Raw genomic sequence first — 25,686 nt, forward strand, 5'->3', positions numbered from 1 at the left:
AGCAATTCCAGGCTAGTTAAGTAGGAAAAAAATCAGCTTTTATTTGCTGTAGATAAACCTAAGCTTTTGCACTGTAACCTATATCAGGTACCTGAACCTATGTGCAAACCCTACACCTTGTCCTCTAGCTAGAAAGGGTGAAGTTAAAAAATCAAGACAGTACTGTGATCTCTTATTGAAGAGATAATCTTCCCAGGAGTACAAAGCCACTCAAGATTGAGAAACCAAATGGAATGTAAATAGAAGTTCACTGGGATGTACCAAAGAGAGCACTAACCATTGGGAAAAAAAAGTTAATTTGACTTCTTGTTAATAGGAAGGAGAATCTGGCTCACTATCCTCAAGTATCTATGAGGCATTAAACCTTATTTAGGACATAAAGGGTAACTTTGCATTACAAAGCTACATCTCACAGGGAGGTTTAGGTGCTGCTGACTTCCAATGACAATAACCTCATCTTGTTCTTCTGAGTTGGGGACCAAGGTCCACACCATTTTAGAGTACTGAGCTTTCAGTACCCTAAAAATGTCTAATTTGCCCATAGAGACATTTCCATAAAAGCCGTTTTGTTTTATTTTACCTCCCAGATAAGAAGTTTCTCTTAGCAATTAAGAGCAATTCCATGGGTCATTGTTTTGATTGCCGGGCATCGTAATCTAATTATTCCAGATTTTACATTCTGTGCATATTATCAGTTATGATTCTAAGAAAACTTTCATCAGATGAAGATTTTGGAATAGACTCATGCAGGAGCCGCTCTCATTTTCTCTACAGGAGGGGCGCAGGACAGCCATCTGGCTGTAAGTGGTCCCGGAAGCTGCACTCACATAGCAGCTTACATAAGATCAAACCATGTCAACAGTTCACATCAAAGAGGGGGCAGCGGATGGAGATTATGCCCCCTTTCCCTTTCATCCACATGGCCAGTACCCTGATCTCAGGCAGAGTCACACTTTAAATCACTTCTACTAGGTAAGAGTCTAGCTTTGTTTTCTAGTTACCACACAGAAATTTAATAACCTGTGTATTCCTGGTTGAAATTGACCAGGTAGTAATTTTTTTACTTCCTCACATACCTTAGTTTCTCAGTGAAATACTGATATCCTTTCAGTAGAGTATTCTTTTCTTGATTTTGAAAAGACAAAGGTAACAACATAAGCTCATGTTTGAGGATGACCTATTTCTGCAGCTTAAAACTCAGGTAAGACTTAAAGGTTACAAGATTCTTTAGAAAAACAGATGCGCTAGCTTCAATAGCAATTAGGAATAACATTAAAAAAATGCCTCTTTACCAGGGCTGTCCTGCTTGTCAAATAATCCAAATAGACATTATATTTCTCATTAGGCAATAGTCCCAAACAGTTTCAAATCTGTCACTTCCTTTTATTTTTCTCTCTCCATTTTCATCATAGATATAAAGGAAAACAAAATGATTATAGCTGTGCAAAGTCTGTTTCCTGATTACCTGATAGCCAAGAAAGGGGCGGGGACAGCATAAAGACCACAAGCTTTTCCAGGATGAGTGGATATGGAATAAAATGCAGCTGGCAGCTGTCAGTTGCAAGGGGCTGGGCAGAATTCCGCATCCTCTCATCCCCCTCCCCTCTCCCCCGCCAACTTCCCAGCAGCAAGAGATTAGTCTTTGAGAACAACACTCTCCATCGCATTCTGTCCTTCCCGTACTGATCTCCTAAAAGCTGCACCAGGACCCACCTACCTTCTGAGGATGAGAGGAGGCTTTCTAACAGGAGGGTGAGAAGGATGCACGACTACAGCTCTTCAGCATCTCTCTTCTGAGCAGTTAACTGGAAATACAGATTCGCCTCCATTTTCTGGTCACATGATCTCTGGCACATCTAAATAAGGATGATCACCTGCCTCCCAGATCGCCCCATGCAGCCGCTCTGGCTAGGGGACAGACCTGGGGCTGTGCTGAGTTTCATTTGGGAATATACGATACCCTTTCACCCACGTTGTGGAGTCAAAAATGCTCTTTAATTTTTATGTCAGTTGAGGAAAACTGCTGCTACTCCTGCTCCTGAGTGAGATTGGATGTGAATGGGCTCAAAGCACAAGTTGTAAGGAATTTAGTTCTCCTGAAACCTCTTAAAAAAAATCCTGTCGTTTCACAGCACATCCCTATATGACAGCAATGTAATTATTTTCATTGAATGAACGATGGTTAAGATCATAATAAAATGGACTGTGGAAGCATAGCAGGATTCATAAGGAAGTCCAGCTTCAGTCCTAGAGAAAGTTAGGATGCTCGTCTAAGATCAGTACAACTTCAGCGACTGGGAGACAAAGGGGTGTGGAGGTTAACCTGTGGACCCTGCAGTCACAAGGCCAACTTCAAATCTGACTTCTACCACTTATTAGCAAGTGTGGACGTTACTAAACCTCATGGCACCTTAAGACTGCTCATTTACAGAATGGACAATAATCATGATGTTCTTTAAAAATGGTAAGATAGCCAGGTGTGGTGGCACGTGCCTGGAGTCCCAGCTACTCAGGAGGCTGAGGCAAGAGAATCTTGAACCCAGGAGATGGAGGTTCCAGTGAGCTGAGATTGCATCGCTGCACTCCACACTCCAGCGTGGGCAACAGAGTGAGACTCCATCCCCTCCCCCCCAAAAAAAAGGTAAGATAACATATGTAGACACTCTGGGTTAAAATAAACTCACAGTACATGTTAGCTACTACTACTATTATTAATTCTAAAAATGCCAGCAGATATATTGACACAATTAAGGCAAATAAAGTATTAATGAAATGTTTACAAAATAGAAAGGCATGTGTTTATTTTTATGATCTTCAAAAAATATATATTATCAGATAAACAAAAGACTTCTAGCAAAATGTCAATTTGGGAAATAATTAAATATCCAATGTTACATAATCTTTTTCTTTTTTTGATGGGGGTGGGCGGATGAGGAGGGGACCATGGCATAATAGGGGGATGGGCAATTTTAGGTAATCTCCAATTGACCTAACTCTAATGGAATGGGAAAGTGAATTACTCAGCAGATGACCACCAGGGTAGGTGCTTAAGAGATGTTAGCACCTATTCTTTTTTTTTTTTTTCTTTTTGTGATGGAGTCTTGCACCGTTGCCCAGGCTGGATTGCCGTGGCACGATGTCAGCTCACTGCAACCTCTGCCTCCCAGGTTCAATCGATTCTCCTGCCTCAGCCTCCTGAGTAGCTGGGACCACAGGTGTGCACCACCACGCCCAGCTAATTTTTGTATTTTTAGTGGCGACAGGGTTTCATCATATTGGCCAGGCTGGTCTTGAACTCCTGACCTCGTGATCCACCCGCCTTGGCCTCTCAAAGTGCTGGGATTACAGGCGTGAGCCACTGCGCCCGGCCTTAGCTCCTATTCTTATGGTAAGGAAGGGAGTCGAGGAGGAAGTTGCAAATTTTATATCTTTATTTAAACTAAAAGCCTACAAAATTCTTCATAATTATGAATAGTCATGAAATAATTTCTCACGTGCCATGTATCTTTCAGCTATGGAGGAGACGGGGGTGGGGCCCACAGGAAGGTGTCACTTTGCAGGGTCACTGGCTGTCAGAGGTTCAGCAAAAGCATGGGTGAATTTTCCCAAATCATTAGGGGAGAAAAAATAACTTCAGAGCTGGTTGTATCTTGGGAATGTCTGCCCAGGGCAGAGGCTGAAAATGGGGATCTTGTCTTTACGAAGTGCTGGCTCATTAGAAGGCGCTTCCTTCCCTATTTGGGAAAGGCAGCAACCGAAGGCTACAGAACAGACACTGTAACTAATTCTGTTTTATTTGTTTTGTTTTGTTTTGAGATGGAGCCTAGCTCTGTTGCCCAGGCTCGCCCAGGCTGGAGTGCAGTGGTGTGATCTCGGCTCACTGCGACCTCTGCCTCCCACATTCAAATGATTCTCCAGCCTCAGCTTCCTGAGTGGCTGGGATTCCAGGCGTGTGTCACCATGCCCAGCTAATTTTTGTATTTTTAGTAGAGACAGGGTTTCACCATATTGGCCAGGCTGGTTTTGAACTCCTGGTCTCAGGTGAGCCTCTCACCTTGGCCTCCCAAAGCGCTGGGATTACAGGTGTGAGCCACCACATCCGGCCTAATTCTGTTTTAAATAATAATATCTGTTTTGGAACTTAGCAGTTGGCCAGGCACAGTGATTAAGTTATTGTCATCAGGCCAATCATAGATACCTTAAAAACATTTTAAGTAATACTTCATTAAATGGAAATATGGGACATAGGTTATCACCAGTAATACTCCTTTCTGTCTTGCAAGATGTTCTCGCAGATTGTGCCAGGGCAAAACAGTCCTAACTCAGAGTATGCTGGACATTTGAGGAAATGCATTATTTTATTCATTATACAAAGGCAGTTAAAAAAAATTTTTTTTAAATAAGAATTACTGCTTAACTGCAGTAAATAGCATTCTATTATGTTGAATAAAAGGGCATGTAGATGTCAAATTCTCTAGTGGAGTTTTAGTTATTCTCTGAGAACCTAATTAATACTTTTAAATTATTATTTAATAAATGGAAGTTTAAAAATAAATATAAAAAAGGTCTTCGAAGATTACATATTATCAACAGCTGCTTGAGTTGATGGTATAATAGATGACTAATTAAATAAAACCATGTTCCTCTCTAATACAAAAAGTTATTATTATTATTATTTGAGATGGTCTCGCTCGTTTACCTCGGCTGAAGTGCAGTGGTACAATCTCAGCCCACTGCGACCTCCATCTCCCAGGTTCAAGCGATTCTCCTGCCTTAGCCTCCCGAGTAGCTGGGATTACAGGTGTATGCCACCACGCCTGGCTAATTTTTGTATTTTTAGAAGAGATGGGATTTCACCATGTTGGTCAGGTTGGTCTCGAACTCCTGACCTCAGGTGATCTGCCTGACTCGGCCTTGCAAAGTGCTGGGATTACAGGCATAAGCCAGTGCGCCCAGCCAGGAGAAGTTATTTCAGGGTGAAGAGACTATAATACCCATGGTATAGGCAACAGATGACCAAGAAGGAAAATTGAACAGACACACCTATTTTCTCCCCATGAGGATGAGTGAATAACAAAACTCTAAGAAAACTGAAAGGCTGAAAGAATCCCGGAGGAACTGTAATGAACAAGAAAAGCATGGGAACACTGAAAATGGGTAACTATGGCCTCAAATTACAAAAGACGGAAAAAGATGGATTTGGTAACTTGAGAAAAGAAAGATGCATATTCCTTCCAAACTAAAACTAGCACATCTCCCTTGGGAAAAGAAGCAACAAATGCCAGAAATTATCGCAGTGTCATTCGAAGCAAATTATGTTGAGCAAACTACCCTTTCTTTTCTATTCATTCAATCAGGCATATTTATGGGGTGTCTAACATGTGGCAGGTGCTATTCTAAGCAACAGGGGTACCGTGATGAACAAGACAAACCAAACTCCTGCTTTCTTGGGGGTTATACTCTCATAGGCGGAGACAGATGCAACAGAATCAATTACATAAGTAAGTAAATAGAAGATCTTTTCAGATGGAAAAAAAAGTAGTAGCAATAAAATAAGGCAGAGAGATGGAGCAGAGTTCTCGACACTGGCAGTGTTGACATTTGGGGCTGGATAACCCTGTGTGGCGGGGGGCATTCCTGTGCACTGTAGGATATGTAACGGCATCCCTGGCCTCTGCCCATTAGACGACAGGAGTACCCACCCCAGTTGTGACAACCAAAACGTTTCCGACATCAGCAAGTATTCCCTGCTGGTTCAGAACCAGCAGCTTGGACTTCTACAAAGGGTTACCCAATCCTGCACTGACTTTTTGATAGCCTTTGTTCCTGAAGAACTCTTACATAGATCTCGGAAACTGATCCTCCAATGTACTGGAGAAACAGTTAACTAATCCTGCACAGGAACATCTCAGGACAGTTTTCAGAGGCTGAGGTCCACCACTCTCCAATTCGGCTAGCTGCGCTGAACAGCTTCTGTTTGCTTCGTCAGCTCTACTCTCCTACCTTCTCCATCTTGCTTTCTGCCCCAAGCCTCCCTCACCCTCCGACTTCCACTAGGTTTTTTGTTTGTTTGTTTGTTATCCAGGCTGGAGTGCAATGGCATGATCTCGGCTCACTGCAACCTCCCCCATCCAGGTTCAAGTCATTCTCATGCCTCAGCCTCCGGAGTAGCTGGGACTACAGGTGCCCACCACCACACCCAGCTAATTTTTGTATTTTTAGTAGAGACGGGGTTTCTCCATGTTGGCCAGGATGGTCTCAAACTCCTGACCTCAAGTGATCTGCCCGCCTCGGCCTCCCAAAGTGCTGGGATTACAGGCATGAGGCACCACGCCCGGCCTCCACTAGGTTTTGACCAGTGAGGATCCCCAGTGGGACATGCGGGGGAAGAGGCGGGAGTGCCTCCTGCTGGCTGTCTCCCTCACACTAGGTCACTACGCCTTTCAGCGTGGCCTTTTCTACCTGAAATTGTCTTTCTGGGTTCTGGTCATCACTCTGTCTCCCCACTCCTGGGGTCTGGGAAGAATAACAGCCGTACTGCTCCTGTTCCTGGGCTATTGCACTATTCCTTGTGAGTTCCTCATACTTTGCCTCCATCTTCATAAATACTCTCTTTATTAAATCTCTCAAATTTTCCTAATTTGAATGTGTCATCGCTTTCCTGCTGTGCCCCTGATACGCGAATACACCCTGCTTTCGAAAGTCATGGCTTCTTGTCTTCCTCAAATACCGGCAATTTTCATAGAGATTTTTTTCCCCCTAAAGTAAGTAATGCCACTAGTTGTGATATTTCAAGTTTCCAGCCAGAGAAGCACCTTGGGTTTTTCCTCAAACTAGAAGCCAATACAACACAAATGGACTCCTTTGTGGGCGTTCCTCCCACAGGGAAACGGAGTTGCACCACCTCATCTTGGCACTCGTGGCCCTCTCTGGCTGTAAAATCCCTCACCACAAAATACCACACCTATAAATATTTGGAAAACGTAAATGAACATTGAGGGGCTTTGATGCTCTCCCTTCCCTCTGGCCTCCAACCACTCGAATTGGTCCCACACACCGCAGATGGGGAGCAGCCCACTGACATGGCACAAGCACTCACAGATCTACTGTGGGAGCAAATATTTACTCAGGCATCAAAAAAGCCCAGTAGGTCACAAGACAGTCTGAGGAGTCAGGCATGGGTTCTGGCTCAGTCTGTCTCAAAATATCTCCTGTTACACTTCACGTGCCTTTCAACGAGACAACGGGAGAATAGGAATGAAAACATCAACCTATAGAAGCAGCTCAAGAGAAATGCTTGTTTGGGCAGCTGTGTTTCATTGACAAGCACTGGGCTAGACAGAGAAGACTTAAATTTAGGTCCTAACCTCACCACTTTCTCATTTCTGGATGACATTAAGCAGTTCATGTGTTAAGTCAGTTTGCTCATCTGGCTGGGAAATGGGGATAGGAACACTTGCCCTGTCTATCTCAAGTGTCATTTGGGTGGACCAAAGAAAATAATGTATTTGTCAGTCTGCAAGCACTTACTATGGAAAGTCTGCTCTGGGTAGGGCTGGCCAGAAATATAGAAGTGGGTGCAGGGCATGACAGAGAGAGAAAGCAAGAGAGAAAAGAAGGAAATGAAGGAAAGAAAGTAAGTCCTGAATTAAACTGCAAATGTAAAGGATTTTTTTTTTTTTTTTTGACAAAGTTTTGGTCTTTCACCCAGGCTGGAGTGAAGTGGTGTGATCTCGGCTCACTGCAACCTCCGCCTCCTGGGTTCAAGCGATTCTCTTGCCTCAGCCTCCCAAGTAGCTGGGATTATAGGCGTGTGCCACCATGCCTGGCTAATTTTTGTATTTTTAGTACAGACGGGGTTTTGCCGTGTTGGTTAGGCTGGTCTCAAACTCGTGACCTCAGGTGATCCACCCGCCTTGGCCTCCCGAAGTGCTGAGATTACAGGCGTGAGCCACTGTGCCCGGCAAAGGACTTTTAATGATACTTATCACCACCAACTCACCAACATACCACACCAACAGATCAAATATAATTACAAAAATAAATGAACACAGAGTCAGTGCTAAGTTTGTTCTTCCAGGTTTGGTACAGGGCAAAGCCCAAAAACGGTGAATAGGCAAGGGCGCACTGGAGTTTAGAGAGCATCAACTCACCTCTGAGAAATGGCAAATGTTCAGAACTGGGGTACAGCTTGGTCTGCCTGATGCTTCTCAGGGTTCCCGTTACCCCAACATTGAGAGAAAGAGTCAACTGATTTTTAAAATCTATTTCTCATTTTCAACATTCACGTGGATAAAAGACCCAATGTACTAACTCCCCAACCATAAGTCATAGACAGAAAAAGCCTGACTCCACGAAAAACAAAAAGATCTCACGGTGTCACTCATAAGCAGAAAGATAAATTCTTTTCTACAATGTTATCAGACAGGAAAAAAGGTGAAAATTACTAATTTAAAAGAAAAGATGCAGACAGATCACCACAGAACCAAATACACTGTGTTTGAAGGTCATCTTTATTTCAGGGAATACTGAATACCTCACCTCAGAGCTAGGAAACAAGATACAGCTCCACAAATACAAGGGTCAGGTGATGTCTAAATACTGTTACAAAAGTACATGACACAACGATTTCCTCTCTTCTCCTCCCCTCCTCCCCACCCCACCCCCCACCCTCTCCCTCCATCCCCCATGGCTGCCTGTATCTCCAAAATATTCATCAGTTGAGTATCATCCTCCGTTTTCTCAGTCCTCTTGGAAATGATTTTTTTAAATTCCCTTGCACATTATTTCCTTGCTCATATCTATGGAAAGCCAATATATCTATATGTCGATTGTCACATTTTCATATAATTCAGATAGTGACTTAAAATTTTAATGACTTAATCCTTGTTTAACATATAGATTAGATTTTTTACTATAACCTGTGATAGTTAATGTTTACGTTTCGACTTGGCTAGGCTATGATGCCGTTATTTGGTCAGACACCAGTTTAGATGTTGTTGTAAAAGTATTTTTTTAGATGTGATTAACGTTGAAATAGGCAGACTTTGAGTAAAGCAAATTACCCTCCATAATGTGAGGGGCCTTCATCCAATCAGATGAAGGTCTTAATAGCAAAGTCTGAAGTTTCCTGAAGAAGAAGGAATTCTCCTGGCCCAGAAACCTGCCTGCATTTCCAGGCTGCAGCCCTGCAGAACTCACATTCACGACTGCAATGCTGGCTCTTCCTTAAGTTTCCAGGCTGCCAGCTTGCCCTACAGACTTCAGACTTGCCAGCCCCGATAATCGCATGAGCCAATTCCTTAAAATTCTCTCAGCAGCTAGCTAGATAGCAAGATGGAGATATAAATACAGATATCTCGTATTTGTTCTGTTTTTCTGAAAAACCCTAACATGCAACCAAATTACCCCTTTCTTCACACATCATTCTTCCAATCATGATTTCTTTAAAATAAACAGCTAAGTGTTTCTTCCTTTTAAGAAAGGTCTGTGTGCTACAGATTACCCTGCAAATGTTCTTTGTGACTATGTAGGAAAGATCAGGCGCATCCATCACTGTCTTGGGGAACTGGTATTTGATCCCCTGCTGGACAGGTCTATAGCTGGAGGATGACCAAGCTGTTGGCAAAGGATTCTGGAAAGATTGATCCCAGGGAACATGAATGCAGTGCTGCAAATCTCAAGGGAGAGAGGTTATCTTTCAGCCCTAGTAACAAGTTTTGTTAACAAGAGTCAGTAGGTGGCATATGAGGAGAAAAGGCATTTTTCTCATGCTTTCTCAGATTTTGAAAATGTGGCTTGCAGCTCTCAAAACAGTTTGGGAGCTGAGAGAGGCTGAGGCTGAAGGAGGGGAGGGAAGAAGCTGATTTGCAGCTGGTGAGTCATATTGCACATACTATGAACCTATTTCTATTTAAGAAGAGCCTTTCTTAATTTTCTTTTTTGCAGAATGGTCTTGATTTTGGATCTTCTGTTCTATGATCAGATTATGTGTCAGAAGATATTTCCAGGTTTTTGTTTGGGAAACCACAGCTATCTCATTGTTTTGCTTCTGTGATTACCTTCCTGCCTTCACAGCTTCCTTCATAGTAGTCATCCCGGTTCACTCAGCTTCTTACCCTCTTCTTTGCCTTTCCAAATTATGACCTTTCCTTTAGTGACTTTCATAAGCCCCTTCATAAGTGCCTTCACATAAGCCCCTTCTGTCATTAAAACATTTTTTAAAAATTTATTTTATAGCTTTGTTGGTATAAAGACAAATCCACGTGAAAGTATAATAATTTTTTCTTCTGACTATAAAAGAAAATATTCTCATGGGCTCCTTAAAGTATCATGGGCCCTGGGCACTCTGTCTCCTGTGTCTGATGGAGAATAAGTCATTCCTGCTGCCTGCTCCATAAAGGCGGCCGAAACAGATGCCTCTCCTCTTATTTCCTCACTCGTATAATTCTTGTCTCGCAGGGTTGCCGTTGTAAAGTGAAATAGCACAGACAGTGCTTAGCACCTGGTCCAACAGCAAATAGCCTGTAGTTGGTACCTATTTTATACTTAAACTGACATCGGGCTTTGACTAGCTTGACTTAAATATTACACTGCTATCTACCTTTTTACTTATGTCTAACTCTTTAGTTAAACCGTAAACTCCTAGACGGCTGACAGTATGTTTTAAACCAGTGGTTCTCAAGCTTTGGAGGGCATCAAGAGTTGCTGAAGCTCAGCTGGCTGGGCCTCACCCGCCCAGAGTTCCTGATTCTGGAGGTCTGAGTCGAGGCCGATAATTTGCATTTCTAACAAGTACTCAGGTGATACTGATGTTGCTGTTCTTAGGACCCCACTTAGAGAACCACTGTTTTAGACAACTCTTTATTCTCCCAAAATCTAGCACAGAGGGAGACTTATACATTCAGAGTAAATTATTTATGCAAAAGATAATACACATGCCGGAGGGAAAATCTGCCCCATCCCCATTGTGAGAAAACTTTCATTACTACGAAAGCTGAGCAGAAAGGGATGAGCAAAGAAATCTTGTTGAAAGAAAAGGTGCTGGTGGCACAATTGAACACTGACTGTCATCTGTTGGATCTCACGGGCATGTGCAAAATGCAGACAAGAAGCCAAACAATAGCTCAGCCAACTCATGGCTGCCTGAGTTCTGAGCTCAATCTATAACAATGCCAGCAGGGCTGCTGGGATCCATCTGCTACTCTCTTTCTGATAACGGATCTGGGGTCTCTCTGGAAGAAAATAGCTTGACAGGAAGAAAGAAGGATTAGGCCAGCTGACAATGTCTGGATTTATGAAGCTGCCCTGGAATATGGTAGAGCTTTTAACCCCTTCTGCATTTTGCTAATCCTCAACATACCCCAGCTATTCTTTCCATTGTCCTTGTTCCTTTCATCAAGAAATGTAATTTGTGAATGCCAAAGCTCCCCTGGACACATTCTGTTTCCACACAAATTAAGTTCCCAGAATTTAATACTGCAGGAAGGCTTGAGATCTTTCAGCCCAGCTCACTAATTTTACGGATGAGAAAACCTAAGCCTGGGATTAATCCTAAAATGTATAATCAGTCATGGTAGAGGCAGGCTGGAATCCAGATTCCTTGACTCACTATGGGTATGTGGTGTGTATAGTCCTTTATACTCCCAAGCTGAGTAGGAAAAAGATATCTTTTCTCACTTTTTTTTTTTTTTTTGAGATGGAATCTGGCTCTGTCACTCAGGCTGGAGTGCAGTGACACGATCTTGGCTCACTGCAACCTCCATCTCCCAGGTTCAAGCAATTCTCCTGTCTCAGCCTCCCAAGTAGCTGGGATTACAGGTGCTGCCACCACCCCTGGCTAAGTTTTGAGTTTTGAGTAGAGACAGGGTTTCACCATGTTAGCCAGGGTGGTTTCAAACTCCTGACGTCAGGTGATGCACTCATCTTGGGCTGCCAAGGTGTTGGGATTACAGGTGTGAGCCACCGCACCTGGCTGGTATCTTTTCTCTATTATATTTTAAGAAGGAAACATGACTTCCCCGTTACTTAAGTTACTTTTCACAATTTGGTCTTTTGTCCCTGGAAGCAGGTGGGCTTCATAAACACAAATGAAGAATGCTAAACAGTTTCAGCAGAGACTGGAAGCTTGAGGGCAGCGATGACATCCTGTTCCCTGATACATGCCTATTGGCTACCCAGAACCACGGCACAGAGCAAGCTCTCAAAAACCACATGGTGAATGAATGAATGAATGAATGAGTGAATGAATGACTGAATCACTGATTTGATGACAATTTGCCAATTTCTCTGCCAATTAGGGAATGAATGTGTTACACTGAGATTTGGAGACTGCTGTGGAGTCTCTCTGTCTCTTATCTTTAGGTGCTTACATAAAACCAGAAAATGCCTTGTATTTCAAAATATGAAAATGCCTCTGTATGCTAAGCGGTGTGTCAACTGAGAAAGTACAGGCTTTGGAGATGGCAAGCTTTGAATCCCAGAGTGTTCACTCTGGTTACTTAATTCTAGGCAAATTATAGAAACTTTCTGAGCCTTGAATCCCCCTACTCAACCCCACTCCTTCCATTCCCCCCACTGGCATGTTAGGATTAAATGAGATAATGTATGCAAACTGCCTTGCACACAGTAGGTGCTGATTAAATGTTAGTGTCACTCCCTTATATTCCCAACTGCCTGTTTAAGAGTCATGTAGGTATTCAAGTAGGTGGGGTGGCAGTTGGGGGGTAGGTATAAGACTCTGAATGAAAATTGAAGGGCCTTTTTGGCTGAAAATATACATAAATTATCATTATGGTTATAGTTATCTAGTAGCTGCTTTTACTGATGGTGTGCCTTGCATTCAATATAAGCAAAGCTGCTATCATCCAGGTATTCCTCATATTCCATAACCTCTAACCATTTCCCAGGTTTCTAAATAAATTGCTTTTCAGGAAAAAAAAATAAATCTAGCTTTTTGCTTACCCATTTGGTCTTGGTTTCCTGGTTCCGAGCTCAAGGAACTCTGTCTCCTCCTCCATTTCCGTGTCAGGGATCATGTTTTTCTGAACAGGCTGTGGTGAAAGCATTTCCCATTCATTGTCATGGGTGACAGCCTGCAACGTAACTGCATCCGGGCCAGCCCTGCCTCGGCTCTTACTCTTCTGTGATTGGCTGACTGGACCAGAGGCTTCCTCTAGTGCTAAAGATTCTAGAGGCTTCATTTCTTCCAGAATCTGCAGCTGGGGACCCTCACCCAAGCTGAGTTCAGAGAATGGCTCCACAGTCTTGCCAGACCACCCAGGCCCTGAGTCCCTGGCATCCAGTGATGGATCACCAACCTCACTATGGCCCAAGAACATCCAACTCTGGTCTTGTGCAGGGCTTTCAAAAGATGATCTCGTATCGCCTTTAGAAGACATTTTCTCTACAGAGAGACCTTTTCTTTCATTTAAGGAGGCTGGCTGACATGTGTCTGGGAAGCTTGCTAACTGAGTTCCCTGCAGCCCTGTTTCTTTGGAACCTACGTACAATTCTAAATCAGCTATGCTTTCTCTTTCTTCACAGGCCTCCGGCTTTGAGTGTGAATTTTCTTCACGGTTTACAAGTATGTAATCCATGTGTAGTGCATGACGATCTTCATTCTTCTCTGTACGTCTTTCTTCCTTGTATTCTGATTTTATCTGCTCAGGCTCTTTGGTAGGAATTGTTTTTTCTTCTTCCAATTCTGATATTTCCTTGCTGACATCTAGAAGTGGAAGTTGAAAATGAGAAGAGGAGAACAAGGTTTAATTAACACATTGTGTGATTTGTGATCCTTGCAAATGATCATCTAAAAGAGGTAACTTAATATTTTTTATATATTTTATTATTTATTCATTCATTTGAGACAGAGTCCCGCTCTGTCACCCAGGATAGAGTGCAATGGTGTGTTCTCGGCTCACTGCAACCTCCACCTCCTGGTTTCAAGCTATTCTTCTGCCTCAGCCTCCCGAGTAGCTGGGACTACAGGCGCCTGCCCCTACACCCAGCAAATTTTTGTATTTTTAGTAGAGACGGGGTTCCACCATGCTGGCCAGGCTGGTCTCGAACACCTGACATCAGGTGATCCCCCCTCCTTGGCCTCCCAAAGTGCTGGGATTACAGGTGTGAGCCACTGCGCCCAGCTAGAAAATATTTTTATTTTGTAGAGTCATTCGATTTTCTCGTGCACTATCAGGGATAGGTATTACATATGCACTAGATTTTACTGCTGTTATAATACAGGACTTAGTGAGGCATGCCTTGCAAATGTAGTTAGTTTTCTGTCTACCCTCATTGGTAGGAAGAGTGTGTCTTACAAATATGCACTAGTTTAATTAACTCAGCAGTTTCTTGGAAGTGGAAGAATGGGATGTTTCTTACCATTTGGTGGTCCTATGTCTCCACCTGCTGGTAAATCAGAATTATCCGTTTCTACTTCCCAGTCAATGTTTGATGGAGACAAAATGTTGGAGCCTGCTCCTACCGGCAAATAAACGGACTCAGGATCTTCAGGAATATGCAGCACAGCCAGCCGGGATGCAGGCAGTCTGTTTTTGGTCTCAGCCTGGTTTCCCTCACTTCTTCGATCAGGAAGTGCAGAAAGCACTATCTCTGCTGCTCTGCATCCCAGAGATTCATCCTCTGGAGACCCAGCTTCCTCTATTGTTTCAGCACTCTGGGCAGGTTCTGTGAGATAAGACAAATCAAAGGGAGGTGTGTATGGTGCCAGAGACTGCTTCAGAGAATCTTCCTCCAAAGGAGGGTCACCACCATACAGGAAGTGTTCAGGCTCTCTCAGTAAATCTTCATCGATATTCTGGCCCATTACATCGTATTCAAAATCACCCCACGAGGCTTCAGATGAGCAGATATCTTGCTTCCCTAGGTCCCCATCAACTGGCGTTTCGGGATGGCCTTCGGATAATGTCAGTTTACTCATGTCATCTATTGTTCCCGTGGATGTGTTGAGACCTGAGGCATCGCTGAAACTGTGGTCAAAGGCAGCTTCGCTTATATCCAGACAAGTGTCTGAGGCTAGCAAAGCATCAGGAACCACGACAGGATTCTCTGTGGATAAATGTGGATCATCATCAAACAAAGCTCTTGCACCAGGCTGACTTTCAGGAGAAAAGCTGTCTGATATCCAAGAACTGTCACCTTCTGGAGTTGGCTCTTGGTGAGTTACAAAAATGCTAGTTGCCACATTTTCAATCCTTGGGATTCTTCTGTCAACTGGTTCCAAAACTGGTGCCATATCTGGGCTGCCTCCTTTTTCTGATAGTTGTAAACCTGTACTGTTGTCACCGTTTATTTCAGAAGGTTCAGGTGAACCTTTATGAGAGGCGGGCTGAGAGGAGCCCTTTATGTCTGCTTGACTGCCAATTGGAGGCAGCAGAGTTGCGTTTTCAGAATCGAGTTCTGCATTGGATGGGACAAACTCCTGTCCAGGCTCATAAATGGGTTCTTCATCTATCTCTGGCTCAGTGAGACAAAGCTCACTGGATTCCACTTCAGGTCCCATACAAGCACTGAGGTGCTTCTCAGTCTCTTGCTTTGCTTCAGAATCATGACATATATCAGGGCTGTTGGAAGCCTGAGAATTGCTGTCATGGTCGCAGTGTGTCAGGATATCAGGATTCTCACCATCTGCTTTCAAACTGAAGGGCTTCTTAGCATCTGTCCACAAGTCAGGCGTGGCAGAGGCCAGCTGCCCACCCTCTTGAAAGTTGCCATGTAAAATATCTGGCACAAAGGTACCTCGGGAGTCCTCACTTGGGGTAGAGCCATCCCATTCAGAGCCTGGCTTCATTATCAGTTGGGTGGGAGAACTGACAGCAGGAAAATTTTCTGTGGCAATGCTTGAATTTGTCATCTCACCTAGGTATGATTTTTCTTGTTCCCACTGATTTGTTTCTTGACCTTCATTAGTTGAAACATTAGATGTAACACAACTATTTTCCTCTGCGTGAGTAAAGGCTGCGTCTGGCTGATCGCAGACTGACAGCATGGCGTCCTGACACTTCTCTTGGGTAGGTGTTTCAGGAGTCAGCTCATCACCAGCAGCAGACACAAAGGTTTGCACTCTTGAGTCCTTTTCTTTAATTTGGTCTAATATTACAAGCTGGCTGAACTTGTCAGCATCTGGGTCTGGCTGCCTTGGTTGAATGTTCCAGAGTTGCTCATGGGAGTTCTTCCTATTACCTTCCAGAAAGGGTGACTGATGGTTGTCACTAAAAGGATTAGTATAGTGTGTTTCCACGGGCTCAATATCACCCTGAACTGGTACTCCCCAGGGACTGGCGTTTTGGTATACTGAAGAATTTATCTCCAACACACCACTGGAGTCAGACAGCTCCCTTTCAAATGGACTTTCAATTAGTCTCCCTTCCTGGGGTGAGGCATTCCACCACTCAGTGCTACCAGCTGAGAAGCCCAGCATTTCCAGTTGAGAATTATCTTCGTTCTTTGGTTCAGCTTTGGGAGATATTTGCCATGCAACATCTCCTGTCTTCCCTGTTTCTGGAGAAGATCTCGTCTCCTTCTCCACTGCTGTAATCTGCATTTCAGTCTCCGTTAATGGTGAGAAAGTCCAGGGATCAGGGCTGCTTTGTTGATTGTCACAGAATGGGTTTGACTTATTCTCATTCTCTGCTGGCTCTGAGCTGTCTAGGTAGTCATAAATATTTTCAGACTTAGGATCAGCTGTGACCAAGAACTTATTAGATTCATTCAATGAATCCCAAGCTCTGGATTCATCCTCAGCAACGTGGCAGTTGGCCACCTGGATCTCTTCCTCCACTGACCCTTCACCACCGACACTGTCATCATCAGAACCTGAGCTTGTTGAAATGACCCTGGCATCCTCTGGCTGCACAGTTGCAGAAATGTCATGTTCATTTTTCTCCTGGTAGCTAGCAATTAGATTGCTTTCCTGATGTGTCCCTGAATGTTCAGAATATTTGCCTGTTTCAGGACTGGATAAAGAGGAAAAGGAATCACCATCAACCGAGTCATTCCAGATCTCTAAAAATGTAGGAGTTTTGCGATCAAAGCTCTTTTCAAACTCATTTATTCTGTTTTTCTCTAAATCCTTCATTTTGGTAACTATTTCTACTTGGCCATCAGTGGTAATTAGTTCAGATTCTTGGTGATTCTGTTCACTCCAGTTGCCTTGGTTTTCTTCCTGATACCCAGAACTAGGTTGTTGGCCCCAGGAGGACAGTGCAACCGAAGAGTCATTTAACTCAGGACTTGATGCACTTGAATGAGTATACTCACTAGAAATAGTATCACTGTCGAAATTTTCAGATGAACCGGCTCCTGGAAGGCTATTTTCAGTCCCCTTAACGTCAAGATTTTTGGTTATCTCAGAACGTGTGCTGCTGACATGCACATCACTGTCTATAGGGACGTCCCCAAAGTCAAGACTTCGGGGAACTTTGTGAGGTGGCCCTCCACCCACGTTCTCTGGCTCTACAATGTTACATTCTTCAGTTTTCTCAAGATCCTTTTCAGGTACAGATACATATTTTGTGAAATTCATCCCATCTGAAGTCTCAGTAGTTTCACCTGAATTTCTCTGACTCATGAGGTGCTTTTCATAGGTATCTTTTGGCTGCAGGTTATCTGCGGACATCCCTGTTTGCACATCACGGGAGTCTAGATTGTAAGACCCCGCCTCACACTCTAAAACTTCCTCTGGTTCCTCAGTTTGAGGACTGAAAGTGACAGCAAGAGAGCTGATTTTGCCTGATTTAACGCAGATTTCCTGATGTTCAGATGCAACCAGAGAAGATAGTTCCTGGTCACTCTGCCCTTTTTCAGAAATCCCTGAGGCATTCTCCACACCAGAGGCGATCACCTCCTCTTCATCAAGGTGCCCCCTGTCGGTGGCTCCCTGGGCTTCCTTCTCAATTTCACTTTGTCCATCGCCATGACCTTTCCATGGATCTGGGTGTGCAAAATGCCCTGGATTCTCAAGCCTAGTCGCCAAGGATGCTGCATCACTTTGCAGGGTTTCCCTCTCTGTGTCCTGGTTGTCAAGATGAGATATAAGTGCCTCTGATTCACTGGTTCCAGAGGCTGCTGGCGCATCTGGGGAGTGAATGTCTTTAACATTTGCTGAATGGCTGGGGATTTCAGGAGGCAATTCGCTTTGCTCTGAATCTGTGATATGTGAGGAGCCTGGTAACATGAATGATGACATGTCTTTATCTCTCATGACAGAATCCCAAATACTGTTTGCAATTAGCTGCCCACTTTTCTCATTCAGTGTGTGATGTTCACTGGGAGCACTGTCCTTGGTATGCTCATCAGAGGCAGGGAGCTCCCAATCTACCTGATTTGCTTCCTGATACTCCAAGCCCCAGGGTTCCAGCTGTCTCACTGTAAATCGGGTTTCCGGCTCGGAACCTTCAGCCATGTATCCTTCTGTTTGACCATCACTGGGGATTGCTACACCCCCACTGCAGTCATCCCAGTCCAAATCATTGTCCATATCTGAGATCGTTGCAGTGGACTGAGTATCCTCCAAAATCACTCTGTTCCACAAGTCGAGACTGTCAGGGGCCGTCTGCCGAGAGTTGGTGCTGCTGTGCAAAAGTGTGAGTTGTCGGTTTGTTTCATTGTACAGTTGCATCATGCTGGGGTCGTCGTAACTGGACTGGCTGCTTTCCCCGACATCATCCTCCATGGAGACATTCTTACCATCTGTGTGCTCTGTCTTGAGTTCATTTTCATCCAGGTTGTGAGTGGCATTTATTTCAGAACTGTTATCTGTATGAGGTGAAGCCCACATGTCTAGGTTCCCAGGACCTGAACTGATTCTATTTCGAGATGACTGTTGCAGTGACTGAGGAGGAATGTCAGTCTCCTCTGCCGTGGAGTTACCATCTTTTGACTCAAAACCTTCCTCTTTAGCAAACGGCTTGTGTTCAGTTTCCTTTTCATCTCCAGCAAATGTTGGTGATGTGTAAGAGTCTGAGGTGGAATAATTGGTATCTAAGGGGGAAGGCACCAAATCTTCTCCTAGGTTGGATGCACTGTAATCAGAACATTTGTAAGATAAGAAGGAATCTTCCCAAGGAACTAGGACATCTGACCCTCCTTTCTTCATATTCTCCTCAAAAAGGTTCCAGGAATCTACCTTTTCATACACCTTGCCCCTAGTTTTAGGATCCACTAAACCATTCTGATCTTTTGGTTGCTTAGAATTAGTCCATGTGTGATCCAGATCAGAACTGGGATTTCCAGGTACAAAGATGTGATCCCTGGAGTCATTGTTTCTCTTGCCCCAGATTTCTGGAGCTGCTTCATTGTTTATTTCACTGGGTGAATTGTCCAGTAGTTCTGAAGAAGAAAAGGCCAACCCACTTTTTGCCATGGCCCACTCATTCGGGTCCCTAACAGAAGGTGTCTCGCCACTTGTTGGGTGCAAATTCCAGGTATTTTTTAAAGCTTCAGCATGATCTTCTTTACCAAATGCACTCCAGGCTGGGAATGGTGCCACAGCTGCTGGTTCACCATCATCTGTAGGATTTCCCCAGGGCTCGGGTATGGCTGTGGGAGAGCGACCAGAATGCCACAAAGAAGCAAAGTCTTCTATCAGGTGGTTTGTTCCTTGGGGAGATGTATTTGGCAAAGGTGACTTCTCCACAGGCAGGTTCTGGAACGGCAAGCTTTCCTCATTTTGGTCTTGAATATCATTGCTACCCAGTTCAGGCTGACCAAATTCAGACTCCCAGGGACCTGACTTTGTAAATTCAAGACTCTTTGGTTGAAATACAGAATCTGAGGCTGTCTTATCAATGGAGCTTGGCTTATGCTCTTTCCATGATTCAGGGCTCTGGAAAACAGATTCCTGTTCACTGGAACTCCACGCATCTGCAATATTTTTGGAGTCAATTTCCAAATCACCCCACCAGCTGCTGCACCGTGCATGGGTCTGAGATGGCCCCATGTGACCTGTGTCAGTTGCTTTTTGGGTCATATCTTCTGTATAGAGTGAGGCTGGTTCTTCAGTGGATGGCGAGCTTTCTACTAAACTATTCATGGGTGTTGGTGGGATCCTCTTTCCAAAATTTTTTAGCCTTTCTGGGGAAGGGGATTCATCTCCCACAAAATCTGTCAGGCTGAAATTTCTTTCAGAGTTATCTCTGGGACTGTCTTGTCTCTGGACAAACTCCTCATCATATTCCACAAGGCTATCTTTGCCAGCCCCCGACAAAAGTGAACTGGATGAATAATTAGACACGTTGGTTCCCATGCCATCAAGTCCTTCAGGCCCAGCGGGGAGCTGTCCTTCTGACAGGTCACTGTTGGGGAAGAAGTCATCTGCTGGGGAGTAGTCTGCAGAATGAGAAGATTGCTGGGACTGTCCAGAAGCCATGGGTGCTGGGTCAAAATTGAAGAGGTCGAAGTGTTCACCGTGTTCTCCAGACCATGCGTGTTCCTCCGCCACCGCCCCTTCAGGGATGGGGCTGTAGGGGTCAAGCCCTGGGAGGAGGGTGTGGTGAGGCCCAGCACCTTCTCCCACAGGGCTGTCATCACTGAGGAAAACAGAGCTCTCCTTGGATGAGCGGCTGCTCCTAATGGTAGCCAGTCCGCTGTCTGGGCTAACAAGGTCTACGTTGGCATCCACCTGAGCCTGGTTAGAATCATTGAGATCTGGAGGGTTCTCTATGAAATTCACAGAGCTGGGTTGTGGCTCTATGTCAGAACCATACAATTCCATAATCCCAGAAGACCCCTGGGAGAGGGGGGCACTGCCTGCCACGGCTTCTGTTGAGGACGTCCGGCTGTTGGAGACCATCTCTGGACACCTCCTGTTGATGACTTCCTTGACAACGAGAACCACCTGATCACAAGTCACCGAAGGGTCCTCTTGCTGGTACACCAGGATCTCATCACAGCCACAGTCAAAGGGCTCCAGTTCTAGGCAAGGGTTCTGACACTCTTCCAGCTCACAGCAAATCTGTCGGAAGGCACAGGAATTTGTGTCAGCACTCAAGCACTGTTGCACTTTGCAATTTATCTCGCTTCATTTTTAAATATAAAATTAATCTGTGTTCATCTGTCTGAAAAAGAAGATCTTTCAAACTTAGAAAGTTCTGATTACTGTACCACCAACCCTTTCTCCAATTCTATCCAACTGTCTCTCTGTTTAATTCAAAATCCAGGTGCTTGATTTTGATGGCTCCTGAACGTTTTAGGTAAAGGAGTTTAAACCATGTAACTTCTTTCCTAACTGTAATATAATACCATCTTCCAATAGCAATGTAATTCGAGTTGCAAAAAGGCAGAGATAATGCATGTTGCTGACAACTATAGGAAAAGTGTTGGAATAAGGGGAAAATATCAGGAGACAGGGTCTTGTTTGGGAGGGGGCAGCCAGGGCTGCTCGAACCTCTGATAGCTTCAGAATGCAAAAGAGAGAGCAGGAAAGACAAAGATGCTCCCAGGGTCTGACCTTTCCGAACAGCACTCAGGACCCCTCGGTCCCTTTCACCCCAGGTAACGGAGGCAGGGAGCCCAAAACAGACAAAGCCAACCTGGGAGGCAAGGGGACACTGACGGCTGGTCAGTGTGAGGCCAGAACTGGGTTACGGCTTTCTGATTTTTAGGGAATGTCAGGAGTATTTTGTTGTGCTGGGCCTTTGAAATGGCCCCACAGGATTAGTAGAGGTAAAATTAATAATAATAATAACCACTACCACTATCACCATGGAGCTCACATAGATACTACTACTACTAATTTACATTTATTGAGTGCTTTCATGTGCCAGGCATGGTTCTAAGGGTTTTATGATCACTATCTCTTTTAATCACCACAGTAATCCCACAAGGTAGGAACTCTTTTTATTCCTATTTTACCCATGAAGAAATGAAGATACAGGAAGATTAAATAACTTGTCCAGCAACACACAGCTAACAAGTGCTGGAGCCTGAGTTCTGCACCCAGGCAGCCTAGCTGCAAAGGCTGACTCAGCCAGTGGTGTGACCACACAGGCCAAGAGGGACTCGCTAGGCCAGAGCCAGGACTCTGTTGCTTAAGATTCCAGGGATCCACCCCTGGCTATTGCTAGGGTGGGGAGGGTGGGTGGGGAGAAGAGAGGAGGACTGGGGTCAACTCAAGGGCTTTTAACTCCTTCATCTGCTCTTCTACTTTTGTCTGTTTCCAATGAACCAATTTTCAAATTGGTTTGAAAAAGGGGTCTACTGCTAAAAGTGATTTGAAAGCCGCCATATTGTAGGCTTCCAAGGCCTAAATCCCATCCCTGGGAAGCCAGTGACCAAAGATGAAATTTAGCTTTGAAACCAAATGCAGAGGAAAGTGTTGAAAAAAACCACAGGCTGGTGATGCAGGTCAGAGGAGGAGATGCTCTTTTACATTCGGACTTGAGAGAGCCCGAGAGTACCCACAGGCATGGGTCAAGAGAGCTACAGTGGAGCTCTTGGGGGACAGAAAGGAGGATGTGGAAAAGAAACGGGCAGAGACTGTGCCTCTAGCCACCCATGGATACATAAGGCATTGAATCCATTAGTGAGGAAAAATAAGTGATGAAGCATCTGGGTCCCGTGTGGCTCCTATTATAATGAATCATGTATGTTCTCATATTAGTTATTAAGTACAACTGGCTTGGTATATCTGATGGCCTATTTTGATTAATTTATCTAATTCTTTTTTTTTTTATTTCCTAGGCCTTGGGTTAAAAGACTCAGCTATCAACCTGGAGGATAACTGATTACCTAGTCAGAGTTCTGGTACCTGGAGACAAACTAACTTTGATTAAAGCATCAGATCACCAGGTCTTAAACACTGGGCACCAAACGGGTCCTGGGACAGGGGCTAAACCTTGTCAGTTATGATCAGGGAGCAGTCCTAGAAGAAAATAGCACCCAAAGGAGGACTTGCTCTTTTGGGGATGAGAAAGAGCTAATGTTTTGCACTATGGATTCAGTCAAGAAGAGAAATGCTTTTGGGGCTTTCTTAAAAGGCCAAATGTAAAAAGTACCCCCATCATTTCCTAAAACTCAAAGCTCTAGGACTCTACGTCTTGGGCTAATTGCTCATGAGCCACCAATCTGTTCTGTCTTGCACTGTGTGTTCTGAGAGCCAGCAGGTTAGGGAAACATGCTGGGGTCAGAGGAGGGGCTCACCTGACTGCACAGCTCCATGTTTTCTGAGTACACAGCAATCTGTCGTCTTGGCTGCTGCTCCTCTGACAGATAGCTGGAGAACAGGATGAGGACATCAAAACCAAACTTGTCTGTAAATGCTTTCAAGTCACTGGTAATATTGCTGTGAAACAGACAGTTCTGAAACAACAACAGGAAATTTGATATTAATGTCAAACTTCCCAGCTGTGGGGAGTTGTTCCACAAGTTTGTCCAGTCTTATGATGTATTTAGGAGAGATATTTATTATTTAAGGCAAGTGAAATACAGTTTGCCTTGAGAAAGGGTGGAAACTTTCATGCTATGGCTTAAAATACACTTTGCTTGTTTGTTTTCCCAAACCATATAAGAAAGGAGTTTTTGCCATATTAAGAATAGTTTAGACAAAGAACAGATATCCTAAACATTTTTTTCTAAAATATTTATTCAGATGTTTAATTTGCAAATCCTATTTTCCCTCTTATCGCTTATAGGATCTATACATGAATGTCTGCTATTGTTACAATTTATCACAATAAGAATAGGAGGAAGTTATTTCTTCCTGTATTTTTTTTCTAATGATTATTATTAACTCCAAGGAGAAATTCCTACGAATGAACATAGCTGAGTTTACTGGGTGATCTTTATTCCAGTGTAGAATTCTGGGAGATTTTTAAAAGAGCTGTGATGTCAGATTTGCTTGTTCTATGTGGCAGCTGTGGAGGAATGAATAATTGCAGAAGGATCCCAATACCTCAGAATACCCAGGTGTGGCTCACATCATTTGCAAAAAGTGTTCTGGCTGCTTCAAGTTTTATTTACTGTATGTATGTATTTATTTATTTATTTTTGAGACAGGGTCTCACACTGTCACCCAGGCTGGAGTGCTGTGGCGTTATCTCAGCTCACTGCAACCTATACCTCCTGGGCTCAAGCAATCCTCCCACCTCAGCCTCCCAAGTAGCTGGGACTACAGGTGTGTATCACCATGCCCAGCTAATTTATTGTATTTTTTGTAGGCGTGAGGTTTTGCCATTTTGCCCAGGCTGGTCTCGAACTCCTGGGCTCAACTGATCCGCCCACTTCGTCCTCCCAAAGTGCTGGGCTTACAGGCATAAGACCGCACTTGGTCCGGTCTTTGAGTTTTATTAACTACAATGAGAGCCACTTTGTCTGCGTGGGTGTCTCTCTTCCTTAAAGAAGTACAGTGAAGAACATATGCTAGCCCCTAACATAATGCCTGGCATATACTAGTTGTTCAAGAAATGTTTGTTGGATGACTGGAGAGACAGGTACACAAAATCAACCTGTGCTCCATCATCCATAATCTTCTATCATAGTCCACATACATATCTATCCTAGCACATATATGATCACACTACATAATTCATCAACTGACAGTCTATTGTGTCACTCAACAAAAAACACCATGATGTGCACTCAAGGGATTTAAAGAATTCTGTTGATTTTTTCTGATTATAATAGCAATCAGAATTATGCCTGCCACGGGTAAGATACTAAAACAACACAGAAATGTGTACCACAGAAAGTGGAAGTGCCACACACATCTCCTAGGACAGCCACTATGAAGATGTGAACGATGCCGTGCAGAGAGTTGCAGATTTCCCTCTGCCCACATTAATGTCTATGTGGTCATTCTTTGAAACTCGTGGATTGAGTATTTGTGGCTTAGACTATTTAGCAGCCACTTCAAATAGCCATCATACCCGTACTCTGTAATTCTGCTGAGTTGAATCTCAAGGTCTGTGAGGCTCTGAAGAGGGCACACAAGACTCTAGGTAGGCAGGCAGGCAGGCCCCGCCCATCACTGGCATCCGTGTTTCGAGGAGGCTTTGCTGTCTCTACTCCAAGGTAGCCACTCTCATCTGGCATCTTACTGGGCCACTTTCCCTTTTTTGGTTGCAAGGAATTGCACATACGAATCCACAAAGGTCTCAGGATCTATTCTCATGCTGATGAACGTCAAGGAGCTATTGTAATGACATTTATGGTCAAATACGTCATACGCGTTTGGAACATATGGTTTTGGAAGTGTGTGTTCCAAAGTGTGTACTGTCAGCTTTCATGCTTTTTATTTTTTTCCAAATGGCCTAATAACAATCTTTAAGTAGATGTTTAAAAAATTAATTCATCCACAATAGAAATAGACATTAAATAGACATTAAATATTTAGAAGGTGATTTTTTAAATAATCAAAACTCATATACAATGTGTGTTCAACAGATAAAATTATTTCAAATCATCATTGAGGGTGAATCAAGAACCTCAGTGCTAAACTTGTTGCCATTATGAATTGTAAAAAAAGATATAGCCCTGAAAAAAATGAAAAGACTACAACTAACTACATCTTATTTCCAGTAACTGAAGGCTTCAGCACAATAAGCCTTACAGTTTTCCTTTCCAAATATTTTTCATTATGTATATAAAGGCCTCCAAATACATTTATAAACCCTTGAAAGAAGACACACATTTCTAAGAGATTTTTACATATAACAAAATTCTCACTAC

The 25,686-nt window shown here is 43.8% G+C and overlaps 1 protein-coding gene and 1 long non-coding RNA gene across 8 annotated transcripts in view; one reads left to right on the top strand and one right to left on the bottom strand.

The window, feature by feature from the left end:
- Nucleotides 1–25,686, bottom strand: part of PRUNE2 (prune homolog 2 with BCH domain) — a 295,929-nt gene that overhangs the window by 72,817 nt on the left and 197,426 nt on the right. For 6 of the 7 annotated variants that reach the window (XM_054519500.2, XM_054519503.2, XM_054519501.2 and 3 more), the window contains exons 7-9: nucleotides 23,161–23,319; nucleotides 14,383–20,974; nucleotides 12,964–13,726 (exon numbers count right to left, since the gene is read on the bottom strand). In XM_054519500.2, coding sequence (XP_054375475.2) covers nucleotides 12,964–13,726; nucleotides 14,383–20,974; nucleotides 23,161–23,319 — 7,514 coding nt within the window. 7 annotated transcript variants of the gene reach the window in all.
- LOC129047877 (uncharacterized) overlaps nucleotides 1,529–25,686 on the top strand; it is a 48,706-nt gene continuing 24,548 nt past the window's right edge. Inside the window, exon 1 of the long non-coding RNA XR_008509732.2 lies at nucleotides 1,529–2,641. This is a non-coding gene — a long non-coding RNA (uncharacterized LOC129047877). The remainder of the gene's footprint in view (nucleotides 2,642–25,686) is intronic.

This window comes from Pongo abelii, chromosome 13 (genome assembly GCF_028885655.2).
Source record: "Pongo abelii isolate AG06213 chromosome 13, NHGRI_mPonAbe1-v2.0_pri, whole genome shotgun sequence".
NCBI classification, from domain to species: Eukaryota; Metazoa; Chordata; class Mammalia; order Primates; family Hominidae; genus Pongo; species Pongo abelii.